The sequence below is a fragment of the Eschrichtius robustus genome, chromosome 3 (genome assembly GCF_028021215.1).
Source record: "Eschrichtius robustus isolate mEscRob2 chromosome 3, mEscRob2.pri, whole genome shotgun sequence".
Classification (NCBI taxonomy): domain Eukaryota; kingdom Metazoa; phylum Chordata; class Mammalia; order Artiodactyla; family Eschrichtiidae; genus Eschrichtius; species Eschrichtius robustus.
In genome coordinates, this window is record NC_090826.1 from 53,174,404 (window position 1) to 53,197,556 (window position 23,153).

A 23,153-nucleotide genomic window follows, 5' to 3' on the forward strand; every position below is an offset into this window, starting at 1 on the left:
TGTATTTTTTTCATTTACTATTATTCGTATCCTTCCTCAACTCATATGGGAAAAGAGCTTTTACAGAGCATTAAAATCTTCATTGATACCTATTAGAATAAAAAGCCAAAGTTCTTGCCATGGCCTTTTGGATTTTGCATGAGGTGGCTTCAGCTGCCTCCCTGACCTCACCTCTTTCCGTTCTCTCCTCTTTCTCTGTACTTTAGACTCACCTGGCTTTAAACCCTTCTAACACACTGGGCTCCTATCTCCTACCTTAGGACCCTCGCTTCTCTGTGTCTCAGCTTCTGGCATGCTCACTTTCTTCCTCACTCTGCTCAGATTCAGTGACTTATCATCCTATCACTCCCTTGTATATACTTCCAACTCCTTTGATCCTCTTTCCTTTCACCGAACTTGCCTGGGAGAACCACATCCTAGTTAAGTGCAACTTTTTGCTTATTTCAGATCTCTAGCACGACTGGAGAAAATAACCACCCATGCTGTCTGGTCTCATTTTAAATTCATGACCACCCCCTCAAGTGGGTCTTTAATTCTGCCCTGTAGCCCTGTAATATTTCCCGAGTTGTTTCATTCTTCTACTTTCATAGGTAACTACTTCAAATCTCCTATACCTCCTGCTGCAGTCTTAATCTCTGTTTATGGTCCTTGTTTCTTATTTCGTTGAGAACATAGAAGCAGTCAAAAGAGAGTTTCCCCTTGCTCCCACTGCATACCAAAGCTTTTTTCTGACTGTATTTGTCACAGCAAATGAACTATTTGTGTTTCTTCTATCTAGAGCCAGTCTAACTTGTACAGTGGAAGACATTCCCTCTTCACTGTCCAAGGATTTGCTTCCACAGTCATCACTCCTCTCTACCCTTCATTTTTCCTCTCCACTGCATCATTATTACTGTAATCTATCCCATCTTAAAAACAAAAACCACACTTGATCCCACATCCCTCTTCACTTACATTCCTATTTCTTTGATCCCCTTATGGCAAAACAATATTCACAAATTGTCTCTATCAACTGACTGTAAACCACCTCAACTTTTACCAAGGCTTCCTTACATTATCAGTTTCAAAAATTGGTTCTTGTAAATATGTTTGATAAATTCAGAATGCTCTTTGAGATTATGGGCATGTTCACAAGTTATGTTCTCTCAGATTTATATAATAAGGAGATGTTTACACTTGCCCCAGCTTTTTAAATTAATTTTTATTGGAGTATAGTTGCTTTACAATGTTGGTTAGTTTCTTGGCTATACAGCAAAGTGAATCAGTTATATGTATACATATATCCACTCTTTTTTAGATTTCCTTCCCATTTAGATCACCACAGAGCATTGAGTAGAGTTCCCTGTGTTATACAGTAGGTTCTCATTAGTTATCTATTTTATACATAGTAGTGTATATATGTCAGTCCCAATATCCCAATTCTTCCAACCCCCCCTCCCCCCTTGGTAACTGTAAATTTGTTCTCTACATCTGTGACTCTATTTCTGCTTTGCAAATAAGTTCATCTCTACCATTTTTCTAGATTCCACATACTCAAATTTGTTGAACACAGAACTCTTTTAGAAAGAACCTATGGGTGTTTTCATACTTCATTTTTGATATAATTTGAGAAATGTTCAGCTTCTCAACTGTGATAATGGGCAATTTGCTTAAAATGTCATTCTTCTCAGTTTACTTGAGAGAAGGTGAGTCCAGAGAGATCCCCAACCCCTGCCCTCACTCAGAATTGTGTACTGTGATGGTGGCAGAGGTGACATTACAAGCTCAGAAGCTTTTTAAGGTTCTGTTACTGACTGAGCTGCCTATTTTGGATAATTATATTTAACCAGGGCCATTGTTATTAAGATATTTACCTTATTTACTTTTCTTGAAGGTGAAACATTAATATCCTTAAACATAATCTAAAACAGCAAAGCTTTTTTCGGTCAATCTTATTTTTTTCTGGCTTTGGTATAATTCATTCGACTCTGTCTGTTCTCATAACTAGATAATACGCATGAACTTTGAATTAACCTATCCACAAGATCTGCTGCCCTTCTAATTGAAATAAATTGCTTCTGTGTTTTTAGGTGTCTGGAGTAGATTTGCAGAATGCCTCTCACAGAGAAGCAGTTGAGGCCATAAAGAATGCAGGAAACCCCGTGGTGTTTGTTGTTCAGAGCTTGTCATCCACTCCAAGAGTAAGCTGTAGTTTATATTTTCAAAAACTTAAAAAATATTCTCTATATCTGTAGACCAAGCTTTTGCCTCAAAGTATTTCTCAATATATTTTTACTGTTATTCTACTATTACTTAAAGGAAGCATTAACTTCATTAAAATTTAGTTATTAACCTCAATTTTCCCTTTTTTCCTCTGATTTTGATTTCCTGGTCAAATTTGAGTTATTCCGGTGTTCAGTGGACTCTAACAGACCCATTTTTGATTCCTTGATTCCCTATTTACCAGTTTTGCTAATTTGGAGGCAAGTTACCTAACCTTTCTGAACCAGTTACTTTGTTTATAAAATACTTTGAATACAGAGTAGGTCAGGGTTAAAAACATTCTAGAGGGACCACCAAATGGTCGGTATTTTTACAGGCATGTAAAAATTCAAACGTGTTGCATTGTTGTATGTTCTGTTGGAGATTCTGAATTCGCAAAGAGCAGTATTTAATCATAGAATTTTTTTTCTGTAATAAATTACTTGTTTGGTATGGAATTAGAACTCTGATACACAGATGTTAGTGGCAGGATGTGTATTTTATATTGTAATATGCAGCCCCGTAAGCCCTGTACCTGGAAGCAATGTTTATTTTTCTTTATTTTATAATGGAAGACAACTGTTCAAAACATAGACACTTCTGAACAGTAGAAAAACTCTGCATATTTTTTAAAAATTTGCTTTTCAATTCTCTAATGCAGTGCTTTTCAACCTTTTTTTATGTCAAGGAATACAGAAAATAATATTTGTATGGCAAACTGTGTAAACAGATGTCTGGCTGTCCCAAGGGCGAAGGCATCAACATGCTATTTCAGCACGCTTGTAGCCTGCCTGCACACAGTGGGCTGCAGCCTCACCCCACCTGGGCAGCTCTGCTGTGGTGCACGGCAGCACAGTCCCTTCCAGTCTTAGTGCTCCGTTTACACCATCAAGACTAATTGAGAGAGGTAAACTGAATAAGGTCTTCACATTTTTTTTTTTTAATATTTTATTTATTTATTTATTTATTTATTTTTTGGCTGTGTTGGGTCTTCGTTTCTGTGCGAGGGCTTTCTCCAGTTGCGGCAAGTGGGGGCCACTCTTCATCGCGGTGCGCGGGCCTCTCACTATCATGGCCTCTCTTGCTGTGGAGCACAGGCTCCAGACGCGCAGGCTCAGTAGTTGTGGCTCACGGGCCTAGTCGCTCCGCGGCATGTGGGATCTTCCCAGACCAGGGCTCGAACCCGTGTCCCCTGCATTAGCAGGCAGATTCTCAACCACTGCGCCACCAGGGAAGCCCAAGGTCTTCACATTTTTATACAATTTGAAATTCTAGATTTATTGGAATCCAGCTTTTAACTCTTTTAATATTGAGAAAGTCGTTGAGGCCATCACTTTTATTTCTGGAAACTGAATTCTGTAGGAAAATTGGCCAGATTATTCCCTGCCAAATGATACTTCCAGAGAAACAGTTTTGAGCGAGAATGAGCCAATCAGATTATACATTTATGTGGCCACTTGCAAATGCCCTGCTGAAAAATATTCAAAGTATTTTAATAGGTTATAAAGTCAGCCAAAATAGCCAAGATTTTAATCCAGCCTTTGTTGGTGAACTGAGGTCGAAATTTTCATTTGGATGACATAAACAGTACAGTTTCTTTCAACTGTTCAAAAAAAGGGAAAATGTCTTCAGCATCGCCCCATGTTCAAGTTACTTAACCCTCAGGCAGCATCACAGACTGTTACATTGTGCATTGGGTTCATCAAGCATTGAACTCTCTGTGATGCTAGCCAAGGGATGGCGATGATATTAATGTCCATGATTTGTTCCTTTTTTTTTTTTTTTTAAGCACAAAGTGATTCCAGTTGAATAAGGAAATGAAAGGAATCAAGTTTCAAATCTTTGCCAAATTGTGCTCTCTTCGGCTTACTTATTCTTGCAAGTTATATTGGTCATCACAGGAATAGAAAATATAGCCAAATTCTTCATCATTTTTGATCAGTTTACATTAAACTTTGAGACTTTCTTCAAAACCCCCAAATAAGTCATTTCCATCAAGACTCTGTGTCTAAACATGCCTTGGTTACATGGAAATTCTTATCAACACCATGAATTGAGCAGTGGTGTTTATATTTGTACCTTTTTTTTGAGTTGTATTTTATTTTTTTATATTTGTGCTTTTAGCAGGTGGTTTAGGAGGATCAACAACACATTACTTTTTTAAGCTTTTCCTCCTGAATTTCTCAACTATTTTTTCAGCCTGCTAGAAAGAAATGTATGTATCCGCTTAGATTTACTTGGTAAATGCTTATTTGAGAGCAAAACTCATGATTTATACTGTACACCTCTATAGAAAGTTTTTATGCCAAGGTAACTTTTTCCAGTTAAAATTGCATTTCACAGTAGCATTAGGGTTTTTTTTTATATATTAAAAAACAAACCCTTTTGAAATTGGCATCATGCCTTCAGTTCATTAAATTTATTATCATGTGTTGTTTTATTTTTTCCTGTATTCCATTTGTATTTCCCTAATATCATTGTTTCATAATGGCACCTAAATTTCTTGGACACGTGTACCTTTTGTGTATTAGTCATATAGAAATATATTTTTTACTTTCATAAGAAACGTGCTGTCCTACTTTTCTTAAAGATGTAGTCTTTTTGGTGGGCCTTTTGTCTTCCAAATTTTGCTAATGATATGCATACAGAAAGATATTTCTCTACTCTTTGAAAAGCAAACAATGTAAACTTTGTGAATGGCAGCTAACATTTTGTCCCATCACGAAGCTTCTGCCATTCAGTTTCAGCTGGTTTTTTCAGAGGAGAAAGTAGGTCCAGTGTAGGCAGATATTATAACTTTCTAGAGAGACAAAATATTTGTTTTAAAATTCTATTTATTTATTTATTTATCTATGGCTGCGTTGGGTCTTCATTGCTGCACGTGGGCTTGCTCTAGTTGCTGTGAGCGGGGGCTACTCATCGTTGTGGTGTGTGGGCTTCTCATTGCATTGGCTTCTCTTGTTGCGGAGCACAGGCTCTAGGCGCGTGGGCTTCAGTAGTTGTGGCTCGTGGGCTCTAGAGTGCAGGCTCAGTAGTTGTGGCACACAGGCTTAGTTGCTCCACAGCATGTGAGATCTTCCCGGACCAGGGCTCGAACCCGTGTCCCCTGCATTGGCAGGCGGATTCTTAACCACTGCGCCACAAGGGAAGCTCCTGGTTTAAAATTCTTTAGGACAAGAAACATATACCTGTAGACCCACTAGTTTTTGAACTCTGACTTAGGTTGTTGTATATATTAAATAGAGAACTTCCCTGGTGGTCCAGTGGCTAAGACTCCGCTCTCCCGGTGCAGGGGGCCCAGGTTCGATCCCTGGTCGGGAAACTAGATCTGTCTTGCTGCAACTAAAGGAGTCCGCATGCCACAACTAAAGATCCCGCATGCTGCATAGAAGATCCCGTGTGCCGCAACTAAGACCTGGCGCAGCCAAATAAATATTAAAAATAAATAAATAAAGAAATAAATATTAAGTACAGTGTCTATTCACATAGGAAGCACCAAAAACATTTTGCTGTGTCACTACTATTGTTTTTTACCTAAGTGAAACATTTCTGAGACCTTCTCATTTATTCCAAAATTAATTTCCTTAGACTCTAAGTTAAAAGTAAAGAAGAATTAATCTTAAATTGCCTTTATTTTTTATTTTTTTTAAAGATTTTTTTTTTTTGATGTAGACCATATTTAAAGTCTTTATTGAATTTGTTACAATATTGCTTCTGTTTTTTGTTTTGATTTTTTGGCCATGAAGCATGTTGGATCTTAGCTCCCTGACCAGGGACTGAACCCACACCCCCTGCATTGGAAGGTGAAGTCTTAACCACTGGACTGCCAGGAAAGTCCCTTAAATTGCCTTTAGAGAGAAGTGTTTTTTTGGTTTTGTTTTTTAAATTATCCCTAGGCAGGAAGTTCCTTTAATTTTCTGAGAAAAGATATTTATTTTTCCTTTTAATTTGCATGTCTGTCATCAGATTTCATGCCAACATTATTTGTGTTAGCTATTTAAGGATCCTTTTAAAAAAATCACTAACGGTTTTGTATTTTCCTAAGATGTTTTATAGATAGTTTTACAAAAAGAAATGAGTCAAAAAGTAATCTATGATGTTGGCACCATTAAGAATTAAAATTATTTCTATGAAATTGAACTGTTTGACTCATTTATAAACATTTATTCAACACTACTATGTATTAGGCTTTTTCTGAACAACAGGGTTATAGTGATAAATAACACTAAATTCCCGCTCTCATTGACCTTTCATCCAGGAGTGTAAATAGCTTTGTAATTTATTTATATGCTAGCAGTGATAGTGAAATATTTATTGAATGTGCACAGCGTGCTAGATATCATACTTGAACTGGGGTACAATGATAAATAAGGTAGATCTATGAAATAAATGTTGCATTCAGCGTTCTAGGAATTAACTTTGCTTACCCTTAAAAGTGTATTTTGCAAAATGAGATGTTTAGATGACAGTAAGTATGGTGGTCTTCTTAGTCTTCATCTTCACTTTCTGGATCTACACAAGCCTGTGAATTTATTGCCCCTTGATGCTACACACACACACACACACACACACACACACACATTTTGGGTTTTATAGCTTGTTAGATTTCCCAAGTTGTATTGTTTGCCTTGAATTGTACTTCTCGTGTCTTTACTTTTTAGGTGAAGTTAGAGAGTTAAGTAGGATTTTAATTGTTTTTTAAAAAAATTAAAGCCACGTAATGATTGTGACATTTAAATGTTTTCCTTCTCCCCCTTCCTTGCTTTTGTGGTGGTAGGTCATTCCTAGTGCACATAACAAGGCCAAAAAAATCACTAATAACCAGGACCAAGACACCCAAGAAGAAAAAGAAAAGGTAACCTAACCTCGCAAGCTTTTAAAAAATGTTTTTGGTTTCTTTTTGCATATCTGAGCTGCAATTAATAAGTGGTTTTTTGATGAATATCAGGATAGAAGTACTGTCGTTATAATATTTCCCTTCTGTGAACATGACTGATTCTGGCCTGGATGAAGGCCTAGTGGAGTATAGGTGTAAAAATGTCATGACGCACCAATCAGCCATCATCATCGTTCTCTGTCTTTCCTGTTCAGCTGGGCTGGTTGTCTGTCCATTCCCAGAAAGTTTCTTGGACTTTGATCTTGCTGCTCCCTCAGCCTGGAAGTCCATTTTCCACATTGCTCTTCCTTTTCATTCTCGAAGGAGCAGGTCAAAGGTCCTGAGAGTTAATCCTCCACTCCTGTTTCCCCACCTCTATTCTAGTAGAATTAGTTGATATAAAATTAGTTGATATTCTAGTAGAATTAGTTGATATAAAATTTATGTTAGGATATGGTGTCAGGTAGGATGGATTTTCATTTTTCCCCATAAAGATAAATAATTATCCCACTCTTTTAAATAGGCCCTCCTTTGCACCACAACCTCTGTCATATCTCAGGTTATCAGGGGAAGATTGTTTCTGAGCTTTCTCTTTGTTCCATTTGTTTATCCCGGCACAAATGCTGCCCTACCTAAATTATTAAAGCCTAATAATAAATCTTGTTTTCTAGTAGAGCAATCTCCTTTACATATTTCTTTTTTCTTTAGAAGTGTGTTACCTATTTGTGTCCTTTTTCTTTTCCATATAAATTTTGTAATTAGCTTGTCAAATTCTACCAAAAAATCTCTTTGGCAATTTTGATTGGAGTTGTGTCAGATCTATAAATTGTAAAGAATTTACATCTTTATGATATTGAGCCTTCTTAACCATTAACCTGGTATGTCTTTCTATTTATTAAATTCCTCTTTTATTTCTTACAATTAATTGTTATCATTTTCTTCAGAAAGGCATTGTAAATCTTTGGTTTATTCCTAGAAATCCTTATATTTTGTGTTGCTTTTAAATATTTTTAAATCGCATTTTCTGTTGCTAGTATGTAGATATGAAATTGAGTTTTATATATTTTGTGACATCTTATAACATTATTCTCTTATTCTTTTATAAAATAATCTGGTTCAGGACACTAGGAAAACCAAAATGCTGAAATAAAAAAGTTAAAATCTCTCATAAACCCACCACCTAAAGATAAACTTATTAAATATTTTATGTAGAAGCTTTTAGTGTCTTGATGTATGCTTTTAGTGTCTTGGTGTATGTACTTCACATATATATATATATATATATATATATATATATATATATATATACACATATATATATGTATATATATATGTATATATATATGATTTTTAATAAGAATATGAATCCCAGAGTCTAGTACTATGTCTGTAGATTTTCATTTCTGAATTTTCTATATGGATAATAATAACCACTTTGGATAAAAGCAGTTTTCTTCTTCCCTTTCCAGTATTTTTTCCCTTGTTTTATTATATCTGCTAAGACCTCTGTGGTGTTTAATGGAAGTAATAAGAGCTAACATTCTTATTGTGTTACCTCCTGATAGTTAAGAAATTGCTTTCAATATTTAACCATTGAATATGGTGTGTGCTGTAAGATTTTGTAGATTATCCTTTGGTTACGGAAGTATTCCCTTTCGTTCTTATTTTGCTAAGAATTTTTATCATGAATGGCATTGACATTGAATTTTATCAAATGAATTATCTACATTCACTGAAATAATTTGTATGTGATTTTTTTTCTCCTTGAATTCCTTAATGTGGTGAATTATATTAATAGATTCTGTAATGTTAAACCAATCTTAAATTAATTTGGTCATGATCTGTTTTGCCTGTTTGCTAGTATTATTTCTTCTAGAATTTTTACATCTGTGATTTTGAACGAGTTTGGCCTGTAATTTTCCATTTATGTACTATTCTGTCTGGTTTTGGTTATAGAAGACTACTAAAATGAATAGTAGGAGTACTTCTTCTTTTCAGTTCTCTGAGAGTTTGTGTAAAATAGTAATTATCCATGCCTTAAATGTTTGGTCAGATTAGCTTATGAAGCCATCAAGGGCCTGTGTTATTGAGCTATTCAGATTTTCTGTTCCTTTTAGAGTCCGTTTTGATTACTGACTCTTTTCTAGGAATATTGATGTCACCTAATTTTTGCATTTGTTGGTATAAAGTTGTTTATTCTCTTAACGTGTATTATCTGTGTTCTCTTCGAAGTAGTTCTTTTTCATTATGAATATAGTTTATTTTTTATTAATCTTGAAAGTAATTTTTCATTTAATTCCTCATTTTGAAGAATTAAGTTTTCAGCTGTTAGTCTTCTCTGTTTTATCTTTATTCTGCTTAGTTAATTTTGTTCTCATTTTTATGTTGTCTTATTTGGGTTTATTTCCTTCCCCCCACCTAATAATCTTTAGATAGTTGTAGAATTTATTAATTTTTAACCATTCTTTTTTTCTAAAATAGTCATTTCAGACCATAAATTTCCTTTTAAGGTCCTCTATTTCTAGATCCCAAGATATTAAGTTTGTTTAGTACTAAGTTGTTTTTTTTTTATCTTCCAGATGATGTATTTTTTACCCAGGTTTATTTTAAAATGTATTTTTAATTTCCCTACAAGTATGTTTAAAAACTTATTGCTGTTTTTTCCTAACATATTTCAGTTATAACCAGAGATTTGTTTTATATAATATCTTTTATATTGGTTGAGACATTTTTATGGCCTAGCACATAGTTATTGTAAATGTATAATTGTGATTTAAAAGAATAACTATTATCTAGTTATTGGTTACAGGTTTTTATACAAAGTTATTAGGGCAAACTAATTAACTGAGTTATTCAGATATTCTATATTCGTAATGATTTTTTTGGTCAGAGTAACTTAGTCTTCCGTTTTGATGGTTAAATTAATCATCTTGTAGTTTTTCAGTTGTTATTTTACATTTTTTTCATGTAGTTTTTCATTTGTTATTTTACATTTTTTTTCAAGTTAATTTATTAGGTGTCTACAAGTTAAAAAATTTTATATCCTCATAGGGATATAATTGATCTTTTTATTAATATGTGGCGTTATTAAGAAATGCCTTAATATCTATTTCATCCAATATCTCTGAAACTAGGCCAGCTTTCTTTTCGTATTTGCCTGGTATTTTGTCTTGGATATTTTTGAGCCACACACAGAATGAATTTAGGTCTCCCGTCTAGTGTGTCTGGGCTTATAATGAATTCTCAGGGGACACCTTTTTTCTTTTCTTTCTTTTCTTTTTTTGGTTTTCTTCCATCTCAAGCTAAGGCCAAGGCCAGGAAATATTCCTACTGTCTTCTACAGTCAAGATTTTGGTTTGTTTGATTTGTTTATTTGCTTTTAACTTCACCCGTTGCAGGTTTCACCCCATTAAAGAAAAAAAAAAAAAAGCTATGACTGAATTGAACACCTGGGAACACTTTATTTACAGAAATGTGCATGGAGGCCAATCAAGACCCCTTGAAGATTTGGGGAGAGGGTTCTTGAAAAGGATTGAATTGGTTACCAAATTATAGAACTGTCGGTTTTATCCTGGTTGGCCACCTTCTTTGAGTGCAGATCTTAATCACAAACATTATATTCAGATTAACAGTAGCATACCACTGGGTGTTCAGGATTCTGTGGTTTGATTTTGGCAACCGCTAATAAACATAGACAATATGTAGATTCTAATAATGACCATGGTTATTGTTTGCAGAAGTGTTAGTTATGTACAGATTGCAAATCATTACTTGCAGAATACTTCAACCTTTTGGAGGTACAGGCTTTATTTGTAGGAATTGGGGTTTAGGAGGGTGATATCTTTAGCCCTACTTCCCACCTTGTTTGACCTCAAATAGAAACTATGGACTAATTAAATTCCTAGCTTTTACTAGATAAAAATGAGTAGATACTGCATGATTATATTTATATAAATGTCTAGAAAATACAACCTGTAGCGACAAAAAGGAGATCAGTGGTTCAGGAGAACAGGGTGCCAGGGGAAGGGGTGGGAGAGAGGGTGATTAAAAAGAGTCACGAAGAAACTTTTGGGTGTGATGGCTATATGTTCATTGTATTGACTGTGGTAGTGGATTCTAATTGTATACTTTAAAATCTGTGCAATTTTTTTTATGTCAGTTATACTTCAATATACTGCAATGAAGCTATTAAAGACAAACAAAAATTCCCTGTTTTTCTGGAGCTTGCATTTTAGTAGGGCAAAGCAAACAATATAGAATTCAGTGACTGCTAACTTTAAAGCAATCTGGGGACAAGACCTGAAGACCCACAAAATATGGCATATGAAAGGGACTGGAATATAAGCTCCATGAGGGCAGTGAGATAATCTATTTCATAATTACTCTATCCGCATTGCCCAGAACACTACTGGGCACCTAATAGGCACACAAGACATATTTAATGAATGAATAAAGAATCCTAAAAACAGAACAAAACAAAATCTCTGGCTTTAGGTCACTAGGGATTGGCACATGCCCTCTGAGGATTTACCTTCTGATTTGGAATTTATGGTTGTTTCTGCCCTTAGTTACAGAAACGTATTTTTGAATTTTTATCTGTGTTTTTTAAAGAAGGGTTTCTCAGAATATTTAGTCTGTCCTATTATTGGAACTGTGTTGATTCATATGTTGATTCAAATATCTGAACATTCATCAAATGTTTATTGGAAACCTATAGTGTGCCAGTTACTATGCTACAGTCAGTGGATATAACATCAAAAAGGAAACAGACAACGGATCAGTCTGTGGGGACACAGACAATAAACACACAGATGAACAAACTGGTTACTAATTTAATTACTTCGGGGAATAAGGTAATTTGATTAAGGAATATTCCGCATAAGATTTCAAGAAGAAAAAGATAAATGTATGATTCTTATCAACTTTGACCTGTTCCATTAAACCAAATTGAATTTCCATACATAGCAAGGATATTTGCATTCAAATTTTAAAAATCCAGTAAGAACCTGGTAATACCAAAAGTCAGTGTAAGTCTATCCAGCTGAGTTCCTTGGTATAGAGGAGAACTAATCACTAAGTTGACATGGCAATAGTTAACATTGCAACCATAAACCCCAAATCAGAAGGTCAAGTAGAGCACAGGAAAGTGGCACTTGCCCAGAGAGCATGTGCCAATCCCTGGTGACCTAAAGCCAGAGGTGTTTGTTTTGTTTTTAGGATTCTTTATTCATTCAGTAAATATGTATCGTGTGTCTATTAGGTTCCAGGCAGTGTTCTGGGTCTCACAGGTAGATGATACTTAACCAAGTAAGTGAATTCTTTGGAGAATTCAGAGGTGATTACTGCCCCCAAAGCACTCCCACTTGTGAGTTAATTGATCATACCAGAATCTACATCTCCATTACAGGATGATGTTTCAGTGATTACAGGATGTACTTTACTATATTATTCTTCTCTGGAATTCTATCTTGTGCACCAAGCATTATTCTACATCCTGGAATGACAGAGCACCTTCACTCCAAGAGGTGCATAGATCAATGTGACATATAGTGAAATAAACAGAAGTATAATTGGTATGACAGAAATATGCCCAGAGTGCTAGGGGAGAACAGGCAGGGAGACTTTCCCAAAGTAGGGAGGTCAGGTGATGACTAAACTATTTTTTTTAACAATTATTATTGATAGAAGTAATTCCTTTTATGCATTTTTTTCCATCAGTGATATTCCATATTGTGCTAATCTTTAGAATTGGCTGATAATACTCAGGTTAATGTGCAAACATTTGTGATACACATACACACACACACACACACAAACATGCACAGCATGTAGACATGTGGGCATCATGCAACATTAGTATAAATATTTTTATTGTCTTATATATTTTTGTTTTATATTCCACACCAATAAGATCAAGGAGATCAGGAAGAAGGTATAGGTGTTTCTAATGAAAATTACCAAATCTCTTTGACTTTGTGAATCTAGATTCGTATATAAAAATGCTTCTGAGTTAGTGGTTTCTGTGAAAAGAGATTTTATTTAAAGGCTGGCACATCTAAAGTAATATAAGTTATAGTTTCACTATTTTCTGGAAAACTCTGGGAATATTAGATTTAAATAATGCTTATTAGTCTCTATAACCAATCAGAAAGAGATTCTTTAAAACAGGGGTCCCCAACCCCTGGGCCACGGACCGCTACCGGTCCTCAGCCTGTTAGGAACCAGGCCATGTAGCAGGAGGTGAGTGGTGGGCAAGCGAGCGAAGTTTCATCTGCTGCTCTCTATCACTCCCCATTGCTCGCATTACCGCCTGAACCATTCCCCGCGGCCCCCCGCCCCGCCCCGCCCCCCCCACAGTCTGTGAAAAAATTGTCTTCCACGAAACCGGTCCCTGGTGCCAAAAAGGTTGGGGACCGCTGCTTTAAGAGACTAAGTTTTTAATACCCCCTGAAGGTAGGGAAATATGTCATGCTCACCATGAGGTAGGAGCTTTTCTCCATTTCAGATACACAGAACACTTTCGGCTTCCATCCTACAACTTTAGCCATATGTCAAATGTAGACACAGAAATGTAAAAACTCTGGTCTGTGTGACAAAAAACTGTTCTCTCCAATGGAACCAAGACGTGTTCTTGTACAAAAGCACAACCAGGCAAACAGAAAGACTAATAAATAAATATGTTTGCTGTTGTCTTTCAATCAAGAGAGAATAGGTGCTTATAGAACAATATATAATAGGTCCTCATCATCCCAACAAATATTAATTGCCAGATCATAAAGCCAAACTTCATTGGTCGCTTCTACTAATGGTGAATAACTTACAGCCAAAGTACAAATCAGAACCAAACTTAGCCTAGTATCAGAAACAAAAACAAAGAATTGGAAATTAAAAAATGGAGAAACAGTCAAAAAGGCAAAGTTCTGTTGCCTCTGGGGATTTACTGTCGGAACCAGGAAATCATGTGTATGAGTTTAAACAGCTCATGGATTGTGTATCTCAGGCATCACAGTTTCATTGGTTCTGGAAGGTGAGTCTACCAAGACTGACAAGTATAATGTAAGAAAAAATTAAAACATGCTCTGTGAAATTGTGCAGACTGTGCAGGTGCCAGGTGTTTATTTAAATCACTAACAAAAGAACCAATAAGGTGGTTAGCCTAGTTCAGAGAGAATTGGAGAGAGTATTTATAATTGCTGAAAGAAAGAATGTTTAAGTAAGACTCAAATTTAGATGCGAAACTGGTTAACATCTTACAGGGCAATGCAACTGTAATAATTTGCTAAAATAATGTACATTTCTACCAGACAAAGCTAACACGCGGTGCTCTTGAACAAGAAGGATTTATGTCATTGTCATTTTTCTAAAAGTTAGTATGTCGGGGAACCTAAACAACATGAGCGACAACCAGTTATTTACTCGTTCAGCAGATAGTTAAGAGCTCTCTTCTCAGAGCTGAGGATGCCATACAGTCTCTGTTGTTCTCTGCCCTCATGGAGGTGCTGTTCTTCTGGCCCTCCCTGTGCATACCCTGCTCCAGCCTTTGTTGCCACAGGGAGAGCCTGGACCTGCCTACACCCTTCGCCTATGTGTGGTAGAAAGATGCCCGGGTATCTGGCAACCCAAATTCATACCGGAGGGGGCCCAGAATATGCTTATCCTACCTTTTTTCTGAGGGTGTTGGTAGAAGTTAAATAAATCAGTTGCATAAAAATTTCCCCTGAAATATATTTTTTAAAGTGCTATTAAAGAGAATTTGTATCTCTTAATACTATTTTAAAAGCTGGCTGTCCTTGTTCTGAGCATTGTCTTTCACTTAGCATGACCTGGTTCTGAGGAAAAGATTTGCTGAAAATTCGTTTGCCTTTATTATTCTTCATTTAACTCACTTTTAAGTTTTTTCAAACAAGAATTAAAGAGACACCATGATCACATTTCTGAATTCTTTTGTTGCTTAACAAGTACTTTGTATTTGGCATCTTCTCTTCCTTCATCACTCTTGCATTTTATTGATTTTTGGATTTTCTATAAATGTACAAAGTACTGTTTTGGTTAGACATTATCTTAAATAAATTTGGGTGTGTGTTTTTCTGTATGGATCGCAAATAGTGTTTTCTATTTTGGAGGAATTTATTACATGCCTGCTTTCTGTAATGGGCCAGTCGTTGCCCATTTACTGAAGCGTATCCTGCCATTAGTGGCTTTGTCCTATAAAGCATAATTGATTGTACTTTATTGAAATCCTGTAGCAAAGCAAATCTTAATCTGGTTATTTTGGCCTTTGTGGAGTGCTTGTGTGTATCGGCGCTCATTCTTTCCAGCAGCTTGGATCTCTCCATAGTTTGGCATGTTTTATTTTTCCCAGCGTTCAAGAAAATGTCAACATTCTGTGAAGGTAATCTGATCATAAAGTCTACTTTAATTAAGCCTATTTGAACCAAATATTGATGTGCTGTATCGTTTGGTGTGTAAATTTAAAGAATACTTATACAGAAATATAAAAAGTATTCATCATAAAGCTTTCTCTTTCTTTTTTAAAACATTAAAATGTGTGTTGACTCTTTATAAATTGTAGATGAATACCTCTTTGGTTAGAAAATCTTGGTATTTCAAGTAGTTTTTAAAGAATGAAATCTGTACCTTCTACAATTGAATAAGAAGTTTAAATAATTGTAGGATTAACACATTGGGTAGTTTTTACATTTAGACTGATTTTTGAAATGTTTTTCATTTGAGTTATTTGGTCAGAAACAAAGAAAACTAAGCCTCAACAGTGTAAAGAAAGTACATATAATTGACTTTCTCACTGGAGAAAGGAATTCATTCTTCTGGGTAGGTTAACAGTCTTAAAAACTGTGCTTTTGAATTCCTGTTTTCTGCATTGGTGTGTTTACATCACAGAGTCACTTTTACATAATAACATAAACATAAGAGAATGAATTGTACTTATTTTACAATCCTAGTGATGTGATGGAAGTTGGATAGAGTCAAAATATTTACAGATTATTTTTTTATCCTGTTTGTCATTGAGGAAGAGGTTATACAAAGACAATTAACCCTTCTCTCAAATTTTGCATCTTCAGAGGCGAGGAACTGCTCCACCTCCAATGAAACTGCCGCCTCCTTATAAAGCTCCATCTGATGACAGTGATGAAACGGAAGAAGAATATGCATTTACCAACAGTGAGTTCCTTTTCATTATTTGGGGTGGATGCAGAATTTATTAAAGTATGCTTTAATGATTGTTGTAAGTTGTCAGATACAGTGGTATAGCTTCTTAGAAAATGTGCATGAACATATCTTGCTGAAAAAGAAAGTTTACATCTCCAAAACTTCTGTGACTTTATTTTCCTAAGTTTTTGTCTTTGACACTAATATAACAGAGTGAGGATCAAAGGCAGCTGGGTGGTAAACTTTTATCTACATTCCCTCCTAGTCTTACTATTTGGTTATGATTACACAAATGCTAAGAAGTCCTTGAAATTGGAGTTTCACTCATAATAATCAGAGTTGAATGTAGATTTTAGGCCTTGATTACGTGCCCTACTCAAATGGATGGTGATATTGCCAATGCAAAATTACAGAGGGCCAACGAAATCATAATTTTTCCTTTAGACGTCATTTCATGACGTCCTTTTGCATTAGTTGTATCAAATATACGTTCACACATATATTTAATGGAGGCTTTATTTAAAAGAATTTACATATCTTTTATGTATGTAAAGTATATGTAGTTTAGATCTGATTGCTGTTGTGTATGGAATTTATTTTGGGGGTAATGAAAATGTTCTAAAATTAGATTGTGATGATGGTTGCACAATTTGTGACTATACTGAAACCTACAGGATTATACATTTGAATGGGTGAATTTCATGGGTTTTGTTTTTTTTTTTTTTTTTTGAAATTTACATATTTTAAAATAATATTTTTCCTTCTATTATATAGAAAAGGAGTTTGATACAGAAATTGAAAGAGTTAAAATTCTGGCTCCAGTACTTCCTAGTGTGTGACCTTAAGCATGCCCTCTTCTATGAAAATAATGGTACCTACTTCAAAGGGGTTGTGATGAAGATTAAAATAAGGCGATAAGGACTTTAGCCTGGCGTATTGTGAATCTTCAACAAGTATTATAAAGTTGACTATAACTTTATATTTTTCTAAATATAATAATATATAAATGAAATATAAAAATAAATATAACTATATAACAATTAAGTTGACTTTATAAAAACTTGGTTTGTACTTTGTGATTTTACAGAACGCTTTCTCATGCATTTTCATTTATTCAACAATCTCTGTTGAAAACCAACTGCTTTTCACTAACAGTGCTAAGTGAGTCTTCTGTGAGATAAATGAAACATAGCTCCTTTTTTTCTCTGTGGGGTCACCAGCCTGGAAGGGAGGATACAAAGGCATGGAAACAAAATTTCATAAAGGTACTGCAGTGCCTTGGTTCTCAACCTCTTTGGAAGAGCAACACATGATAGATACGATTGATATATGTGTGCGTTTGTGTAATGTAATCCCTTGTTTTGATATAGTTATTAGGGCAGCTGCAGCAGAGTGGAGATGGCTTGTTGATTATTCATAATTTCTGGGATACTAGAATGCCCATATTTGCATGGTGGTTAGGAAACCTCGTTTAAGCATGTGACTAAGATTACATTCTAATCCTAGCTCTACCACTTAGTTGTGAATTCATAGATAAGTTTCTTAACCTCTTCAAGGCTCACACTTTCCTATCGATATGGAGGAGTGGGGATGTCTTATAATAATCTGCCTCACAGGATTGCTATGAGCATTAGAGGAAAAAGCATTTAAGGAACTTAGTATAAGGACTGTGATACCTAGTAAACACTCTGGTTTACCATGTGCCAGGTCTTCATATGTGTTAATAACTCTCTCAACATAATAACTTTGTGAGGTCTCTAAATGTACCAATAAAGAAACAGGCTCAGAGAAATTAAGGAATATGTCAAAAATTACACAGCTAATAAATAGTGGACATGGAGTTTAGATCCAGGCACTCTGACTCCAGAGCTGGTATTGTCTATCATCTACTCTTCCCATTACTTAAAACATTACTATCCCAGAAATAGGAACAAAGTGACTTGGGGTTATCTAGTGAATATTACTTTGATACCATTAGATAGACAGAGCAGTTCCCCAGAGTTCCAAGACCATGTGTACATGTGTGTTCACAGCACATATTCACAGAGTTAGAGGGGTTCAGGAAGGGCAATGATTTACACTGAAAGCTGATACAGTAAGTCCCCTACATACAAGTGAGTTCCATTCTGAGAGCACATTCGTAAGTCCAATTTGTTCGTAAGTCCAACAAAGTTAGCCTAGGTACCCAACTAACACAATCAGCTTATATAGTACTGTACTGTAGTAGGTTTATAATACTATTCACACAAATAATACGTAAAAAACAAACACAAAAAATAAACATTTTTAATCTTACAGTACAGTACCTTGAAGAGTACAGTAGTACGGTACAACAGCTGGCATACAGGGGCTGGCATCAAGTAAATAGGCAAGAAGAGTTACTGACTGGAAGAGGGCGAGGAGGTGGGAGATGGTAGAGCTGAAGGATCGTCAGCCATAGGAGATGGAGGGCAAGCTGCAGTTTCACTCACGCCTGATGTTGATGGCACAGGTTCTGGTTCCTTGCTGGATTCCATTCTACCTAACCTCTTGAAAAAAGATCCAGTGATGTCTGGGTAGTAAGTCTTTTTTTCTCGTCATAGATGACACAGTAGCACTGGATTGCATTCTGAACGGCTGCTGCAGCCTTCGTGTACCATTCTACATTCGGGTCCTGTGCCTCAAAAACTAACAGTGCCTCCTCCAATAAAGAAAATCCCCTTGCCACTTCCTGTGTCATGAATCTCTTCAGTTCTTCAGTTACTTCTTCCTCTTGTCTCTCTTCATCCTTTCTCTGGGCCTCCAATTCCATCAGGTCTTCATTAGTAAACTCCTTGTGTTTCACAGCAAGGAATTCAAAGAAGTCATCCTCTTACAGATCTAGTTTGAAATACAGATACTGCACTACTGTACTCTATACAGTACCTTTCAGTAAAGTACACAAAAGCACAACCACTTGTGGAAGATGCACACACGTGACAATGTACATAACACACGTGAACTAACTTATGTGATTGGACATGCAAATGCACGTTCACATCTTTGAAAGCTGGCAACTTGAAGGTTCGTATGTAGGGGACTTACTGTATAAACTTCTAGTATCAAATTCATCTCCTAACTATGACATTTCACAAATTCTCCAGCAAATTTGGGCTGTGAATATGACTTTCCATTCATTTTGCTCCCCATTTTTTCCCTTCCCATTGAATTTTCTGTTAACCTTCTCCAGAAGGGTTTGAACCCTATGGAGCTATGAGATGGTTCACATTTAAAATGTAGATGAACCTAAAGCCTCTAGCTTTCCTGTATTTCTCTTGATATGGATCTGATGAATTTTCCTTTGCCCCTTAACTCTTATTAAATGAATACTACGCTCATCTTTCCAAAACTAAAAGCAAATTGGTTCACTGTTTTATCAGATTCTTATTGTCCCAAAACAAAGCATTTCTTTTTACAGTGGTGAAAGTATGATTACGTAACTTTCCCATGCTCCAGGACTAGGAAGTGGAAGGCTGGAATCCAAGCCGTAGGCCTACCAGGAAGTGATGATTATATTAGAGAGATCACTGACATGAGATACTCATGATTCTAAAGTGTAGTTTAATCTAACTTAGGTGAGCTTTGGTAAGTTACTCATTTACAAAGTTCATCTGGTCAAGAAATACTTATTGAGTGGGTATTTTAGGTGGGCTGACACTGTTTTAAGTGTTGGGAACACGGCAGTGAACAAGATCTCTCATTAACTTATATTCTAGAGGGGGAGAAAGCTTATAAACAATAAGATAGTTTAAATATTGATAAGTACTGTAAATAACTAAATAAAACAAGGTAGTGTGAGAATAAGTCCCTTGGAGGAGGCAACATTAAGTGGAATGGGTAAGGAAGGCCAAGCAAGGTAGGACCCAAATGACAAGAAGGAACAAAAGAGCTGACTTTTTAGTCATCATATCGATCAGATTTTTTTTCAGACTGTGATCCACAGTAAAATAAGATATATTTTATTTAACAACCAAATATAGATGTGCAGCACACACAGACACACACACTAACATGCATATATAAGTGAAACAAAAATTTCATGAAATATAACTTACCTTTATAACATATGAAGAATTTATTCTTTTCCTATACTATTGTTATTTTTTTGGCCGCACCACGTGGCTTGTCGGGGCTTAGTTCCCTGACCAGGGATTGAACCTGGGCCCACGGCATTGAAAGCGCTGAGTCCTAACCACTGGCCCACCAGGGAATTCCCTCTGTACTGTTTTATTTCACTTTTTAAAATGCTGTTTGCAACTCGTTTTTTCTCTTGATCGACTAATGAGTCGCAACCTGCAGTATGAAAACCACAAATTTGTGGTTTTCAGACTTCAGTGTACATCAGAAGCACCTGTTGAGCTTGTTCAACCACTAATTGCTGACCCCTACCCCCAGTTTCTAATTTCTTACATCTGGGAGCACCCAGTAATTTGCATTTCTAGGCGATGCTGATACTTCTGATTCAGGGCCGACATTCTGAAAACTGCTGATCTGGATGGTATTAAACTCACGGGAGCAGGTGAGGTAGAGAAGTGTGTATAGACAGCAGCAAGAAGGGAACCCAGCACATGCCTAGCATAAGAGCATCCTAGCATAAGAACACTCTGAGGAGATTGTAGGATTAAGTAGTTTAAAAGAATGTGTTTCAAGAAAGGTTCTGTCACTGAACCTCAGTGGTCAACTGTGGAATGATTCTGAGAGGCTGAGGAGGTTGGAGACAGAATAGTAACCGTTGAACTTAGCAATGTGGGGTTGCTGAGGAAGAACAGAAAGAGGATACTTGGTAAAATAACCAAGGGAGTTATTGTTCAGGTTGTTGTGAGAATTCAGTGTTACAGCCAACACAGGCATGCCTCCTTTTGTTGTGATTCGCTTGATTGCCCTTCACAAATGATTGTGCCTCTTACTAATTGGTTTGTGGCAACCCTGCATTGTCAGATGACAGTTAGCATTTTTTAGCAATAAAGTGTTTTTTAATTAAAGTATGTACATTGCTTTTTAGACATAATGGTATTGCTTACTTCGTAGATTGCACTGTAGTGTAAACATAACTTTTATATGCATTGGGAAACCAAAAAATTGGTGTGACTCACTTTATTGCGGTGATCTGGAACCTAACACGCATCATCTCCCAGGTATACCCGTATAGAGAGGGTGTTACATAACAGGCATTTATATTATAGATCACTCATCTTGCATAGTTGAACATATGACATTCTAGTGCCTAATTTCCATAAGAAGTCTTACAACCATCTTAATAATGAAAATTTCTTGAACTTTAATTAAGAATTATGAAACAGTTAAAAATTAAGAAACAATATCCACATAAATGCTGAGCTGTTGACCAAACTACTATTATCAGACCTGCAGGATTTGTCAAAGGGAAGTATCAGTGGTGCAGAACTTTTTACTTTATGGTATAGTCTTTAATACCTAAATTTAAAGCTCGATTGCCCTGTCAGAGGTTTAAGATCATTGAGTGCATGAAATGATCACTCAGTTCACTATCACATGGTGACTTTCTAATCTTTGTTTCTGGCCTTAAACTCACTCTGATATCCTGACCCAAATTTTCAATTGGCTGTTGGAAAGATGCCATATCTTTATTATCGTTCTTTCTGACAATGGATCAACACATGTAGATGAATCTTCTTTCCCAATCTCTTCTCATATTTGTAGTTTCCTTTGTATTTTTATTACCACAATTTTAGTAACTATATGGTAGTAGCCACAGTTTATTGAATACCTACTATGTGCCATAAATTCTCCCCAGCTCTTTAAGTGCATTCTCAGAAGAGCCTTTGAAAGGAGATAATATCTCTTCTGCTGATTTCAGCTTCATGTCGCATTATTTGGAAAACCTTGCCTGACTCCTTCTTCTAATACTTATTCCTGTATTTTTCTTTCATCGTATTAACAAAATGTAATTATTTATATACTTATTATATTAATCTGTCTGCCCCACCAAATCTCTAAGTTCCATGAGGCTAGTTACCCTCTGTTTTGGCCTGGCACATTAAAGAAATTCAGTATTTGGGGCAAATTAATGAAAGAAGGTATGTGACTCACGTAGTTACATGGGGATTCACTGAAAACCCAGGTGTGCTCCTGGTGCCTCGGAGGTACCCTTTCTCCTGAACTGTACCATCGCAGTTTCAGAGCGTTCTGTCCAGAACAGCTTGACATCTCTTTCTCAATATGCCACCCATTACTTTATCTAAAAGTTTTGATCCCCAGGGGGATTTGCCGCAGTCTCCAGAAAGTCCTGCTTTGTTCACCTTCGATCCCAGAAGTTAAATGCTTTTATATCACTTGGGTGATTCTATCCTGTTGGCGTTCACTCTTTCAATTATGGTTTTAAACTGCAGGGAGCAGAAGGTTTGGAATGACTTTCTGTGACGTAAGAGAGTGAAGCAATGAGAGTCATACAATAGACATGTCTCTTGATGTCAATTAAGTCCTAGGAATTCAGAATATAATTGACTTGTTTGACACCTGGCTTTTTAGTGCTGTAACAGAGATGTGAATAGAACTTCATGTGGACGGTCTCTTAAAGCCCTTTCTTTATCCTTTAATTTCAGAATAGCATACTCTCCTGAGGTATTTTGTTTTTCCACCTTTTTTTTGTTTTTTTACCTCAGTAAGGGTCCGGTTTAATTATGACAGTGATACATCTTTATGGCATTTTGCTCAGATTCCTCCCTCCCCCCAGTTATATGTCATAATGTAATATTTGGTATAAGGAATATATTTGGGTTATGAAGCATAATAAAATTAGCCCATGAACCACACCATGCAAGTAAAAATTAGATTACAGATACCTTGCATCTTTGTGTTTTACTTTAATTCT

The 23,153-nt window shown here is 36.0% G+C and overlaps 1 protein-coding gene across 8 annotated transcripts in view; it reads left to right on the forward strand.

Moving 5' to 3' along the window:
* PATJ (PATJ crumbs cell polarity complex component) overlaps window positions 1-23,153 on the forward strand; it is a 353,196-nt gene that overhangs the window by 144,647 nt on the left and 185,396 nt on the right. For all 8 annotated transcript variants that reach the window (XM_068540002.1, XM_068540005.1, XM_068540003.1 and 5 more), the window contains exons 25-27: window positions 2,070-2,180; window positions 7,019-7,096; window positions 16,198-16,297. In XM_068540002.1, coding sequence (XP_068396103.1) covers window positions 2,070-2,180; window positions 7,019-7,096; window positions 16,198-16,297 — 289 coding nt within the window. The remainder of the gene's footprint in view (window positions 1-2,069; window positions 2,181-7,018; window positions 7,097-16,197; window positions 16,298-23,153) is intronic.